This window comes from Megalops cyprinoides, chromosome 11, assembly GCF_013368585.1.
Source record: "Megalops cyprinoides isolate fMegCyp1 chromosome 11, fMegCyp1.pri, whole genome shotgun sequence".
NCBI classification, from domain to species: domain Eukaryota; kingdom Metazoa; phylum Chordata; class Actinopteri; order Elopiformes; family Megalopidae; genus Megalops; species Megalops cyprinoides.
This window is the reverse complement of record NC_050593.1, coordinates 23,385,138-23,400,077: the sequence shown is the minus strand read 5'-3', so window position 1 is coordinate 23,400,077 and position 14,940 is coordinate 23,385,138. Positions and strand designations below refer to the sequence as shown.

The 14,940-nt window shown below is 41.9% G+C and overlaps 2 protein-coding genes across 3 annotated transcripts in view; one reads left to right on the top strand and one right to left on the bottom strand.

Moving 5' to 3' along the window:
* Nucleotides 1-14,588, bottom strand: part of ubac2 (UBA domain containing 2) — a 43,806-nt gene extending 29,218 nt beyond the window's left edge. The window contains exons 1-4 of the mRNA XM_036540442.1: nt 14,408-14,588; nt 10,467-10,594; nt 10,015-10,134; nt 7,870-7,976 (exon numbers count right to left, since the gene is read on the bottom strand). Coding sequence (XP_036396335.1) covers nt 7,870-7,976; nt 10,015-10,134; nt 10,467-10,594; nt 14,408-14,438 — 386 coding nt within the window. The 5' untranslated portion in view covers nt 14,439-14,588. The remainder of the gene's footprint in view (nt 1-7,869; nt 7,977-10,014; nt 10,135-10,466; nt 10,595-14,407) is intronic.
* Nucleotides 3,387-7,469, top strand: gpr18 (G protein-coupled receptor 18). Of its 2 annotated transcripts, none has more exons than XM_036540441.1 (2): nt 3,387-3,489; nt 6,406-7,469. In XM_036540441.1, the coding sequence occupies exon 2, from the start codon at nt 6,422-6,424 to the stop codon at nt 7,415-7,417; it is 996 nt and encodes a 331-aa protein (XP_036396334.1). In that variant the 5' UTR covers nt 3,387-3,489; nt 6,406-6,421; the 3' UTR covers nt 7,418-7,469. The 2 variants fall into 2 exon arrangements, with proteins under 2 accessions (XP_036396334.1, XP_036396333.1); XM_036540440.1 differs by having other exon boundaries at nt 3,387-3,582.
* Nucleotides 14,589-14,940: the final 352 nt, after the last annotated feature.

The window sequence follows — 14,940 nt, the reverse complement described above, 5'->3', positions numbered from 1 at the left end:
CCAGACACTCTGAAAAGTCAAACGCTCAAATGACATGGCTAAGTGCACAGGAATATATTTAATAATAGAGAATAGCATCACTGCTCAGGCATCAAGCTGCCAAGTCTCAGTCTGTTCTATATACATACACCGTACCCATCTTGGCACTGCAACTAAAAGTAAATAAATTAATTAAAAGTAAACAATACATTTAAAGTAAATAAATGTATTAATTAAGCAGAATTATAGAGCAACTGACACAATCACTGCCTCCAGTTCTGTCATGATTGAACAGTAGGTTCTCTGGCTGTACTACAAATTCAGGCTACTACAATAATTGTCAATATATTGTCAATGTGAAATTCCATGTCCAAATGTCCACTAACTCTTCTGGTTATGCTGACAAAATTTGGCTTGAAACAACTTCCATGGTACACCTGATGAGGAACACCAACAGGTCCACTTTAGCACCACTAGCTGGTATGAAGTGAGACCACTGTGGTGCCCAACATGGAGGCATTTGTATCTTATTGCTTATCTTATTTGTATCTTATTGCTTTGATTTTGATGATTATCTTCTGTTATTAGCTAGCTAGGAAGGCTATCTGACACATCAGTTTGGAATTTAAAGTTACACACATGCCCAACCATTTACTTTATATTTTATGCAGCACAAATCAGAAGAGCCAGTGTCCTGGTACAAAAATACATCTCCGAACTGTATGATTCAGTATTATAGTGATGCATTCTAAGGTGACAAACTGCAGGTGACATTTTCTTGTCAAACAACAGCATGGTTTAGCAGTGTACACATGTCAGTGGACTTGTGTGCTTGAAATACAAGAGGGTGAGAATATAACTTCTGAATGTCCTCAACCTGCTTAATCTTCTATGTGAGTAGCAAGTGTGCCAGTTTAAATAAAGGATGGCCTATATAAGCTGGTTCCCTTTTCATTTGATTGCTGATGCTGAGGCACTACAATTGTGCACTTCACATAAAATGATTTAAAATGTATTAAAGACATTGAATTAGAAAAAAATCATTTTGATTATTTAAGTTACAGGTCAATGCAGGTGTGTAGGCCTACGCTGATCATTTTATTGGCACTGCAATAGAAGTGTGCTCTTTAGTTGTTGTTTAGTTGACATGTTGATAATGCAAAAACAACAATAAAAAGGTTCAGGATATTAACAGTTCGAAGCCAAGTTTTAAGATGTGTCTACTTCAAGCTTACATTCAAGCAGAATAGTTTCTAAGCATGCCAGTAGTGCCCCTACTGGAAGCATTTTATCATGAGATTTGGTTGTCATTTGCTTCACTTTGACATCAGGAGAAATAACTGACAAAACTAGAGAAAACTAAGAAACAATACCAGATGACATCACAGCTGAAACAACAAATATATTGCATGTACATCTCTTGTTATGTTTTTTTTATATATGTTTACAGTTTTTATTAATACAAACTGATCTCATCATAAATGTGACTGGGAGTTCCCTTGAACTTGGTGGCCCAAATGTAGCATGTATTTTGTGTGCTGGAGTTTAGCTGGTCTTTAAACAGGAAGTATCTCCTTCCATACTGAGAAGCTGCGGGCTCATCTTTGCGAGACACATGACCAGCCGTGAAATGAACCTACCACGCCACCCATCATGTGGCCCTGCTTTCACCACAACCATAATTAGCATGGTTATTTCACAGGTACTGTACCAGTTTTAATCAAGATGATGTAATCTCTAAATTATACCCCAAAAAGGTTGTTGCTCCACTGTTCAGTAGAACTCCCCACTTTGACAATTTCAATAGACAGAACTCCTTAAAAAGAAAGAAAAAAAAAACAGGAAGAAACAGAGTTTGCAGGGAGAGCAATCTCTGCTTCTATCATCAATATCTCACTGCTATTCAGTGCTATGGCACAGTAAGTTTTTATAATATGCAACAACCAAATTTAAGAAATTACTGTTTTTTATTAATGTTATGTTATGAATTTGGGAAAGAACAAAAATATGGCATATGCTGAGGAATACAATTACATTTGAACTCAAAATGGCAACCTACTGTCTCTCTCTTCCCTTCATTAACACAGAACATCCATTAACAGGTTTAACCGATGAGAAAATTAGAGAAAAGGTCCCTTCATATTCTAATATTCTATCTGTTCTTATTATCATATGCTGAAAGAAATGGAAGAAATACCTTGTGAAACAGTAATGAGGAAGTGATACGCTTATTTCAAGAAACCAAATGACAAGTGAATTTTGAAAGTGGAAGACTGTTCCACTTCTCAAAGTCAAGAAAGTAACAAAGAGAGACAGAAGGAGAAAGACAGAGCGATAGAAGGACAAAAGACAGAGAGAGAGAGAGAGAGAGAGAGAGAGACAGAGACAGAGAAAGGGAGAAAGGAACTGTGGAGATGTCACCTCAATTTGTCCACCCTGCCCTTGAGCTAGAGAGGAAAATAAGCATCAGAACTAATTAATCACTCAAGCATGTTTGGGATAAAAGGGATAAACTACGATAATTTGGGATAAAAGCTTCATTTGAATTTGACAGAACAAAAGACACAGAGAAAGCCGGAGATACAGAAGAGAGAAAGAGAGAGAGCGAGGACAGCCTGGGAATTCACTCTGTCAGACGATACTGTCTGATGGCCTGTAATACCACCTATTGTCCAGTAATAAAATAAGCACAAAGTACAGTGTAAGAACACTGATCTCAGATAAGTATAGCATATGCTTCTGCTGCGATAGGACTCGAGCTCTAGCTCCAGCTGTGTTGAGACATAGGTAGGTGCAGTAACCTCTACCAGTGAAGAAACAGAGAAACAAGGCCCCCTCCTTTCTTAAATTAGCCCCTTACTTTGTGTGTACTTTTGTCTTCTTCCCAAATTGTCTGTGTTTTAAACTCTATTTTCTGAGGTTTTGGACAGACTTTCATGCTTGACCTTTGCATTGCTAATTTGAAACTCGAGCCTTCTTGGCACAGACAGGGTACACTGAAAACAGAGTTCATGTTGATTACAAGCTTGTGACCATCATGAAAATAAAGCTCGCTTCCTGTTCATATAACCCAAACATCCTGTTTGCAGTGGCATTTGTACAATACCAGATGCTGTCCGTTTGCCACCTGCTTGTGTCCAGCCCCAGGAGAGTTCACGTCTCATCAGCAACCCTCACTCCAACACCCTGTCAAGGGTGTGGGCACACAAGCACAGTACCACCACACAGTAAGTCCCCATGTTCTCAGACAGCGAGGTGGACGCTGTTTTGGAGGGGAGCTTGTTTGTGTTCCACCTGTCACTGAGTGCAGCCCAAACAGGAAGTGGAGGGGGCTTCACATGGGCCACGGTTACAAGAAATCTACCCGAAATAACAGCTCGCATCACTTCCTCTTAGTGCACTGAGAACAGCGCTCAGAGAGACGGCTGGAACCCACATCACACGTCCCTCGGATTGCGAGGCGCCCCCGGTGTGACAGCAGAGGCGCACGGGGTGAAAAGCTCGACGGAGGTAAGGGCAACTTTACAGAGCCTATGAGACCGCCGCGTTTTTGTTAGCGCCGCGCTCTCGGCATCATGCACTTCAAACCGAGCCATGTCTGAGGTAAGTCTGCAGATTGCAGATCAGTGAGGGCTGCTCTCCTCCTCCTCCTCCTCTCTTCTTTTAACAGTGAAATTTCCTGTACGAACTGTACTTTTATCTTTTTCATTCTTTCTTATCGGCTGTCCTTACCGTCGTGATGTGTTACCGCAACTCAGTCACAATTACATTTTTACATTACATTACAATCTTACATGACACAGAATAAAATACTGTGGTACTCAATTGTCAGTGTCACTAAAGAAGTAATGCTTATATTTAAGACTGCTGCATTGAAATTGGCAAAGCATGATGATATTTTGGGGAAGAATGCAAAGGCAACCTTATGTACTATATTCCATTGATATTCTCAATTAGCCATGGATAACATTTACTGAACGTGATGAAAGGAATGACAGCGTAACAGAACAGCAATATGGTCACAAAATTTCCAGTCACTCCAGCTGATACCCAGTAACGCTTTTAATTTCGTTTGTACTTCTATTTCTCAAAAGAGGCCTTCCCTTTTCTACTGTGATTGCAACTGTACACAGATTCAGTTTCTAATAGAAGCTTCCTCAATTCTACAACAACCTGTGCAACTTTGTACAAATACAGTTTCACAGGCTGTGGAAGAATAAAAAGATTTCGTATTGCAATGTATAAACTTATACAATACAGGGCACCAGTGATGAATTTCTGGAGCACTCCTATGTGGTTTAATTGAAAAAACAATGGAGGTTGGGTCAGTCATTTCCTAATTTATAGATACAAGCTGCTAGAGTGACATTACTTATGGATAATCAACTACAATTTCAAAATGCTATTAGTTTCCACTGCTGTAACACACCAGCTTTACAATCTTCTTCAATACTGTATTGTCTAATAAAGCCAACTAGCTTGCTCGCAAAATCATATTAACAGACAGCTGTAGTGCTACTGAAGCTTACTGGGACAGAGTTGGAATATGTTAAGTAATACAGCCCTTTTCTGTGCCACTAGCTGGATGTGTATTTATAAAGACGTTAATTCAGTCCATTCAGCCTAAAATAATAACGATCATTTACTTTGTGTACATCTCAAACTACAAACCTGCATTACACTGTGATATTGTAAGTACATTTGTCTTCTCTCCACCCCTTAGAAGTGAAAAGTGAAAAGCATTCTTGAACCACTAAACCATTAGGCCTAGAACTAAAGGCAAATTAGAACTAAATTCGACGACAGTGAGCATTACATTCCATTTACAGATGTATCATCTGCTGGTTTTTCCAGGGGTGGACACTGCACTGTGGATGACTAGTCCATACATTGCAGAGCAATGAGTGGTATTAATGGCAAGCTCATTTTGATCAACCCCCGATGGAACATGCAAGACTCTCTCAAACCCCACAACTCCTCCCCCTCCTTCACCTCATCTAACTCTATCAACCACACAGCTGCTATGCTATATACACAAACATTCAAATCAAGTGACTAATTACACCAGACCCAGCTGATATCTCATCAAGCAAATATCCTGTGAGAGCTTGAGACACTTGTGTAGGTGACTCTTAAATGTGCGTCTGGGTCTTTATTGCATTCTGTGTCTCTACGATATCAACAGCATTTGACAAAATTCTCTCTTCTTCTCTTTTCTGTAAAAATAAGTAATCGCTGCTTGAAGAAATTATTTTTTTTTAAACATACCGACTTCACACGATTTCCTCTTGCACAACAAATGTGGGTGAAACACTGTAGCTGCTATGAGTAAACTGCTACAGCTTTTACTTCTGACTTTGAACAGAAAACAAAAATCTCCAATGAAAATCAAAGCAGATGCTATCTGAATGCCAATTCCAATGGAGCAAACATTCTTAAATGCAAACTGACACAGGAGTGTATATACACACACACACACACACACACACACACACACACACACACACACACACACACACACGCACACGCACACGCACACGCACATCAAATTACATGTACACTTGATACTCTTGACCACAGCTGCTTCCCCTCTGAGTCAGGACAGGCTAATGGTCCAAAGGCTATTGGGGTTTCCAAAGACAGTCTGCATGTTTGTGTGCTGTGGATCCTGACAGCACGCACGGCCATCCGGAGAATTACAGAAGTTGAGGGTAGCAAATTCTTCCAGTTCTGAAAGTCTGACATCAGTAAGAAAAAAAAGCCAGAAAGTGCAGTGCAGCAGTCCTTATCTGCAGCCAGAATAGGATCTCTACAGCATCTCACAGTCAAGGAGCCTTAAATAAACTCAATCTTAAATAAACCTTCATCCAGGTGCCTATATCGAACATATCAGTATTAGGTCCAGTCTTGCATGCAATACTGATGTGTGGTTGCCCTAGCAGTAACTGAGCAGGAGATGAAATCTGCCCAATTGTATGATGGCATGACTACCAATCTGTGCACACCAATGTCTGCTCAACCGATGGACGGTGACATTCCTGTCCCCAACATCCACACGGCATACTCCCTTCTAACTTCCTTCAGCCATGCCATTTTTTTCATTTAGCGTGACTGCAGTTTTAATGCAGCTTTTTGCAACCATGGTAAAAGGTGCAAAAAGACATGAAACTTGATCACACCCAAGACCAAGATAACATCCTCATCTACACCACTGCAAACAATCCACTGTATATGTAATGACACTAAGTTTTTCCAAGTTTCATCTATGGAGATTAGTTCCATTGACGGTTTGTGTAATGCATCTCAGAACATCTGAGGCAAAACAATTATTGCAGTTTTGATTTCCCTTTCTGCATATATATAATCATAATATACTCATTTTTAATTATATTTTAAGCAGTGTCATTACTGTCATCTTTTTTTCAGAAGAAATACAGCAACCATGGAAATGGATCAGAACCACACTCAGGAGAGGATGTTCAAGGAGATGGTGCCACGAGAGTACAGGCTCGCGGGCCTGGTGTTCTACTGCATCATCTTCCTCATTGGGATCGTGGTCAACCTCACTGCACTCTGGGTCTTCGGCATGACCACCAAGAGGAGGACCTCCGTCACCATCTACATGATCAACGTGGCCATAGTAGACCTCACCTTTATCATCCTCTTGCCCTTCCGCATAGTCTACTATGGGATGGACCACTGGCCGTTCGGTGACATGTTCTGCCGGGTCAGCGCGGCACTGACTGTCTTCTACCCCTGCATGGCCCTCTGGCTCTTCGCCCTGATCAGCGCCGACCGCTATGTGGCCATCGTGCAGCCCCGCCACAGCAAGGAGCTGAAGAATGTGCGCAAGGCGGTGGTGTCCTGCATGGGTGTGTGGGTCATGACCCTCGGCAGCACAGCGCCCCTCCTCTTCACCGACGACGACCCCGACCACGCCTCCAACTTCACCACCTGCGCCAAGACGCGCGACATCGTCCACCTGCGGCAGGACAACCCCGTCAACTTCGTGCGGCTCATCTTCTTCTTCCTGGTGCCCATCTGCATCATGGTGGGCTGCTACGCCATCATCGTGGACAACCTGATCCACGGGCGCACCTCCCGGCTCAAGCCCAAGGTCAAGCAGAAGTCGGTGCGCATCATCGTCACGCTCATCGTGCAGGTGCTGGTGTGCTTCGTGCCCTTCCACGTCTGCTTCGTCGTCCTGTTGCTGGGCGAGGGCGGGCACGAGTACAGCCCCTGGGCCGCCTTCACCACCTTCCTGATGAACCTCAGCACCGTGCTGGACATCATCCTCTACTACATCGTGTCCAAGCAGTTCCAGGACCGCGTCATCAGCGTCATCCTCTACAGGAACTACCTGCGCAGCGTGCGACGCAAGAGCCTGCACACGGGCAGCGTGCGGTCGCTCAGCAACCTCACCAGCGCCGTCATCTGAGCCTCGCCGCTGGTCAGCGGCCCTGTCTGTTAACCGTCTGAGCGGAGGTAACGATGGCCGCGATGACTGCCATGGTGATGATAACGGGCTGAATTTTTCCTGCACCTTTTGTGGATTTCACAGCACTTTAAAGTATTGGTGCTCGCCTCAACCACTGCCAAACTGTACCACCTACCTGGGTGAACTACAGCAGCTATTTTGCACCAGAATGCTCAACCTGCATTAGCTGAATGTGGAGGTGGAAGGATTTATTTAGCCAGTTAGTCTGGAGGCTGATTGCATGGCTAGACAGAGACAGATTGGAAGTGTGACTAACAAACTGGGGAGCCCCCGACCTTTAGTGATAAGAGCCACAGGATTAGTACTGTTACTAAGTGATGTGTTCTGTTGTATCAGGCTGGAGTCCTAATAATTGTTCAATTTGCAAAAGGACTTTAAATATAAGAACTTACGGTCCTGATGGCAAAATGTCCATTTTGAGATGGACGACATGGTTTAGGGCTTCGGCAAGCAGGACATCCACCAGCGCTGAGAGGACCCATGTTCCAAACAGGAACGACTGCGGGGAGAAAGGCTGATTGGAACCCAATGAAAACTGGCTTGTGAAGTCAGAAACTCTCCTGTAGAGAAGGATACTAGAAGGACACTAGGGCTACTAGCATTGACACACTGAATTCACCTGGCTTGTGAGGCCTAATTTAATGGACAGCTCTTGTCCCACTTCGGTTATCTCTCAGGACAGACAGAGACCTGAAAATGGAGGTTCCAAATGGGAATGTGCTGTACCAATATGTGTCACTGTGTGTGTCAGGGATATCTTTTAATTGCAAATCTTCATCCTCTTTTGCAAATTATATTTCTATGATCTATACTAAGTATAATGCAAAGATACTGCTTGAAAATACAGGATGTGAAAGAAATGCTTTCATTTTTTCATTTCAACAAAGAAATGCTTTCATTTTTACTTCCTTGAGGATTATAAATAATCTGAACAAATACCAAGTGAGTTATTAATGTAAATAGCCGCTAAATGCTCAGGTATCTGATAACAGTTTTAGTAATATAATAGTATCAGACGCCAATTCATAAAAGCAATGTCACAATGATTACTGTTATGTAAGTACTGCAAACTAAGATTACGTGTTGTAATTTGAGGTAAATGAATTAAGTGTAATGTGCTGTTACCTTGGTCATTGTCAGCCCTGCACGATCATGCAGTGTAGGAGATTTTAGTTCCAGTTGCTGACAAAAATCTAAAATGGTTTGGTGGTTGAGTTGGAAGCATTTTCTAGTGTCCACATTAAGTAAACATTTCTTAGTCAAAATGACAAGGATATGCCTAACCCTGGCCTATCATATAAGACCAACATATACTTACATATTTCTGAAAAACTAATACAACTAACTTGAAGAACTTCCCAACTATAGTATTTTAACTTTGTATGTAATTAATGTTTACAAATAAAACATATTTAACAACTTGATAAGGACTTATGGCGATTTCAATAAGATGCTGGCCAACTGATGGTAAAGGGTGTTTCAAAATCAACATCGTTACTGTACTTTTATTTCACCTGCATGCAATGAATAAATATGTACGTGCATTCTAAGCCAGGGGTGCATTGATGCAACCAATACATATATGCATACATATGTACATTCACCAGCCAGTAAGATTCTGTGCCAACCAAAATAATTTATCGCGAATCAAATTGGCCTGAGTAGAGCCAGCTACCAAAAATGTGATGTGACAGACCAAACCCCGATTCTTCCCATGGTAGACAAATCTGTATCACACTGTACTATGTAGCTTGTGACTGGACAATCAGAGATGACAAACATGAGATTTCACAACTGGAGAATGACAGAGGGGCCATGGCATTGACTTATAGTAAAAAAAAAAATACTGATGATCTGTGCTTTTTAAATTGTGCTTTTAAATTTTGTCTCTTGTTGCCGCCTTAACCCTGACGCTCATTGTGCCGTTTGAAGTTGTTGAAGTTTGCCGTTCGAAAGTATATCGTACTAGTTGCCCTTTAGGCTGTAATTGTAAAAATCTGATAGTACTGCGTCCTCAAACAGACCTTGCTCTCAGCTGAGAACTGTCTCATTGTGGAACTGTACACATCCTGTCCCCGTACTGTCGCTGTACCTACTGTATGCACTTTTGTAAGTCGCTTTGGATAAAAGCGTCTGCTAAATAAATAAATGTAAATGTAAATGTAAATGATGGTACTGAAAGGGCATATATTTAGACATCTTGCATTTCATGGGTTCTATGGGCTCTACTCTGGCTATCATAAGTCATGATCTTTTTTGTTTTGCTTTGTATAAAGTACCTGCCAGAGTAGCTAGTGGATCTCCCCACTGTAAATCTAGAACATACGGTATTGTAAATGAATGGTGAGGGTCTCCACTGTCACTGCAACTACATTATAGTATATAGTAGTATCTGCATATGCATATATATTATAGTACATTATAGTATATACTAGTCGCACATTGCAGTTCGAAGTTTTACAGATACACAGAGGAACCCTGTAATTCCACCAGGCACATTTAGCCTCAGTCTGCATGTGTGGAAGGTCCGTACTCACAGCAAATTTACGACTGCCGTATCTTCTTTCAAATATGCGGAAGTTGTAGATGAGGAGGCTGCTGCAGAACGTGTCCTTCAAGTCCAAACAGAACAACCTGCCACATCCAAGCTTCCACACCTGAAAGAGTGAGAGGACCACATCACAGACACGCACACAATGCGTCCAGTCATTAGTCTGAATGTCTGAATAAAACAACAACCTAGCCAAGAACAACTTAAACACGGGGCAGACAAGCTATGCTACATTCACACACACACATTTATATTGTATATGTACATAGGTGATCAGTACATAGTGCATGTAGTCCAGTCAAAGAAAACAAAGAAACAACTGCATGAACCCTGCATATCAATCAGGATATCTAGGTTAAACACTACATATCATTCCGCACAAACCCTTCTTTCCCCCTCAGGCTTCTGAGTGTATCCACTCTGTATCAGTGCTCTCACCTGACCCTCCTGCCTGACAGCCTGTAGGTTATAGAGGAACAGGCTCTGGTACTGTGGGAACACCACGGTTAGCAGGAAGGCCACAGCACTTGGGATGAGCAGCAGGCTTTTTGACACTGGGGCTTTATCTGTATGACAGAGCAAAACAGCATCTAGGTTATAGTACAGCAAGCATTTTGCAGCCCTGCAAGGTCAAGATTCCACAGACACTTCCACTGCAGGGTTAGTGACTAGGTGAGCTGAATGTGAAATAGGTCTACATCTTCATATACAAGCATAACTTAAACTTAAACTTCAAGCAGTATCTGAGATGAGTGTCAGACAGACAAATGGGCCATTCTTGAATGCCTCCTGGCTAATATCATCCTGAAAGCCTGACCAAAATCTACATATGTTCAGCATGGAGGCCACGGAGCATCTTTACCAATGTGAAGTCATGAGGAGGACGCTGTGATGTTGTGCAGACCTTTGCAAAAAAGTGCATGCATGCTTTGGCCCCCAAACCTCTGAGTACCCACCCAACCACATGCGGAACCTCTCTTTGCTCAGAGATGCTCAGAGACTGCAGCCAGAAGCTTTTGGTTTGTTTTCTGTTTCTCTTTGTATGCTCATTTCGTAAGTGCATGGTTACATTTGAGACTGCCTTCATTGGTTGCAACCTTTCCTACTGAGCCTCTGTTCCTGTCGATGATGACAACTGATCCAAATAAATATGGATCACATTTGATTATTCTATCATGAGATATCATAAATTGAAATCAATTATACTATATATCAATTATCTGAAATGCAGTTACAATAAATGAAAAGGCACATACACTATAAGGCCAAAAGTATGTGGACACCCCTCCTAAGCATTGAGTTCAGGTGTTTCAGCCACACCAATTGTTAACAGGTGCATAAAATCAAGCACATAGCCATGCAATCTTTATTGACAAACCTTGGAAGTAGAATGGGCCGTACTGGAGAGGTCAGTGACTTTAAACGTGGCACTGTCATAGGATGCCATCTTTGCCGCAAGTCAGTTTGCAAAATTTCTGCCCTGCTAGATCTTCCCTGGTCAACTGTAAGTGCTATTATTGTTATGTGGATGCGTCTAGGAGCAACAACAGCTCAGCCATGAAGCAGTAGTCCATGCAAACTTAGAGAGCGGGGTTGCTGAGTGCTGAAGTGCGCAGCACATAAAAACCGCCGTTGAATCACTCACTACAGAGTTCCAAACTGTCTCTGGTTGCAACATCAGCACAAGAACTGTGCGTCAGGACCTTCATGAAATGGGTTTCCATGGCCGAGCAGCTGCATACAAGCCCAACATCACTATGCGCAATGCCAAGCGATGGCTGGATGCCACTGGACTCTGGAGCAGTGGAAACACGTTCTCTGGAGTGAGGAATCACACTTCACTATCTGGCAGTCTGATGGACGAATCTGGGTTTGGTGGATACCAGGAGAGCGCTACCTACTGAATACACAGTGCCTACTGTAAAATTTGGCGGAGGAGGGATAATGGTCTGGGGCTGTTTTTCAGGGTTTGGGCTAGGCCCCTTAGTTCCAGCGAAGGGTAACATTAATGCTACAGCATACAAAGACATTTTAGACAATTGTATGCTTCCCACTTTGCGGCAACTGTTTTGGAAAGGCCCTTTCCTGTTCCAGCATGACTGTGCCCCTGTGCACAAAGCAACGTCCATAAAGACATGGTCTGATGAGTTTGGTGTGGAGGAACTCCAGTGGCCTGCACAGAGCCCTGACCTCAACCTGACTGAACACCTCTGGGATGAATTAGAACACCGATTACGAGCCAGGCCTTCTCGACCAACATCAGTGCCTGACCTCACAAACGCCCTTTTGGCTGAATGGGCACAAATTCCCACAGATACACTCCAAAATCTTGTGCAAAACCTTCCCAGAAGAGTGGAGACTGTTATAGCTGCAAGGGGGGGGGGGGGTTGGGGGGGGGGGGGGGGGGGGGGGGGGGGCAACTCCATATTAATGCCCATGGTTTTGGAATGGGATGTCCAATAAGCTCATATAGGTGTGATGGTCAGGTGTCCACATACTTTTGGCCATATAGTGTACATAGATGCTCAGTGTCCATTACAAAGCCCATTACAAAAGAAAAAAAAATACTGCATACTAAACTATGCATGATTATGCTCACTTTTAGATGTTACAGTCTGTAAGCTACTTCTTCCACAAGAAAAACTTTCTTTTTGTTAATGGAGTCATAGGGTGATGGAGTTACCAAACATCAAATAGGATACTAATAGCTAATTTACATGGACAAAATACATGAAGATATTTTATATGTTAAAGCTTCAAACGTAATGGCCGAACATTAATAAAAAGCTATAATATTTCTCATGTACATTTTATAAATATGCTTTGCTGTAGAACAGAGTGACAAAATTGCAACACAATTGAGCCTGATGTAGAAATAACACTGTCTTTAGACAAGCATAATGTCTGATAGGCTCCAGTGACTAACATAATGAAGACACTTCCAGAAGCTACACATACGCCTTTCTCATTGTATTGCCAATAGCATCAAGTGGCTCAGTGAATTTTATTTTTTCAGGTAGATGTTACTCTTGGCTTAGCTTTCAAAGTGTATTTGGAACCTAGAGAATCCTCAAGAAGAACTAATGTCAGATTAGTGTGCAAGCAGCAAGGGGGAAACCAGTGACTAATACAAACCACTGACATTTTCCACTTCTTACAGACCAGATCGCCCTACACTGAACACACCCAAACTAGGGCAAGGCTACGATCTCAGGAAATCCATCACCACAAGTACATTCTTGACAACGGTAAATGACCACATATTGACCTAATTAAGCATGCATGCCCATTCACACGATTGGTCACTCTTTTTTAGTAATATGTCTGATTAGAACAGGATCCCACGTCAACATATTTCTGCAGCTACCAAGTGTATGGCAGTCTTTCAACCGCTGTAAAAACAGACAAATTATCTAGTTATGTAAAGTTTTGCTATTTCAAATTCATTAAAGTGCTAAACATAACATTACTTCTTCTGATGTAGACCTAACAGTTATGACCCCAAACCTAAAACACCAGGAAAACTTCTTGGAGCGTGTTTCATGCCCTCCAGTCTTTATTTACTGCAAAGCCAGACTAGTTCGCCAGTCTCTGGCTCAACTAACATGTCCGGGAGTGTTTCACATCTTCACTCAAACTTTATTTGAACTGTAAAATTAATTTAGATATTATTTTCACATAGATTTACTAGACAACTACACTCAGGCTTTCTCCTCGACGGAAAAAGGATGAAACCCCTTGAATCATGGGAAAATATAACACAGGTTAACGTTATTTCCACTGTGGGTATCTACCTAGCTTAATCTTTGGTAGAGTGAACACCACGATCTTGGAACAGAGTCACTGACTGGCTTAAGAAAAACAATAACAAATGACACAAATATATACACGAACAAATACACTAAATAATTTGACAAAACATGGTTTTTCTTGCGAAACGATTTGTTTCGCAAATACATAATACAACAAATTCTCGTCTGATCACTGACTCGATCAGTTAATAGCTGGCGTAAACTCTATCGATGAATACAGCTGGATTAGTTATATTAGGAAGACGGAAATGAACAAGTAGAGCTCACTAGAACGCTAATTATGTCACATTTATTTCAGTGAACGATGATCAGACACGCTGCTCTGGATGGAACCACTCTACGCCCCCTTGCCCCGTCTTTATCGGCTAACTAGCTAATTAGTGCATCTGTTGACGGAATGACAACGCAAATATACTGATCACATACGTAGCTATCATAGCCATCTATTTGCAACTTAATGTTAGCTCCAGCAATATACTGTGCTGCTTCACCTCAGGTAGCCAATATTAGCTGGCTAGAAATGAAATAACTAGCTAGCCCTGGTAACTAGCTAGACACCAGACTTACACAGTCCCCTTGAGCCGGTGGTCGTGAACATGACGCAGAGGAAATAAAAATAAATCCAGCCGTACTGCGGACTGCAGCCTCGATGGGTACAAAGGCACTAAGAAATAAGAACAAAAACTTAAAATAAAAGTTAAAGTAAAGAAATCCATAAAGGGTGAAGAGGGGAAAGGGTATCTGGGAGGGAAGCCGAGGAAGTCCACAATTCATCAGCGCGTTTCCTCAGAGATACCACTATTTCTTTAACGAGATGATGATCTCTCCTATTATTCAATCACAGGAGCTCATACTGAAAATGTTATGTAAAAACGCTATGTATAACATTATGGCTGCCTGTGCTGAGATATTGATGTTAACATGAAAATTACAAAAATTAAACACATAAATACAATGTATTTAATTTGATTTTTGTTTACTTTTGAATTTCATTTGAACAGGCAGTGAATGACTTCAAAAATCTGCTCAATACACCTCAACTGTACTGTCAGTAGTATAGTCTACGTGTTTTTTTGTTTTTTTTTTTAAAGCAAACGGCA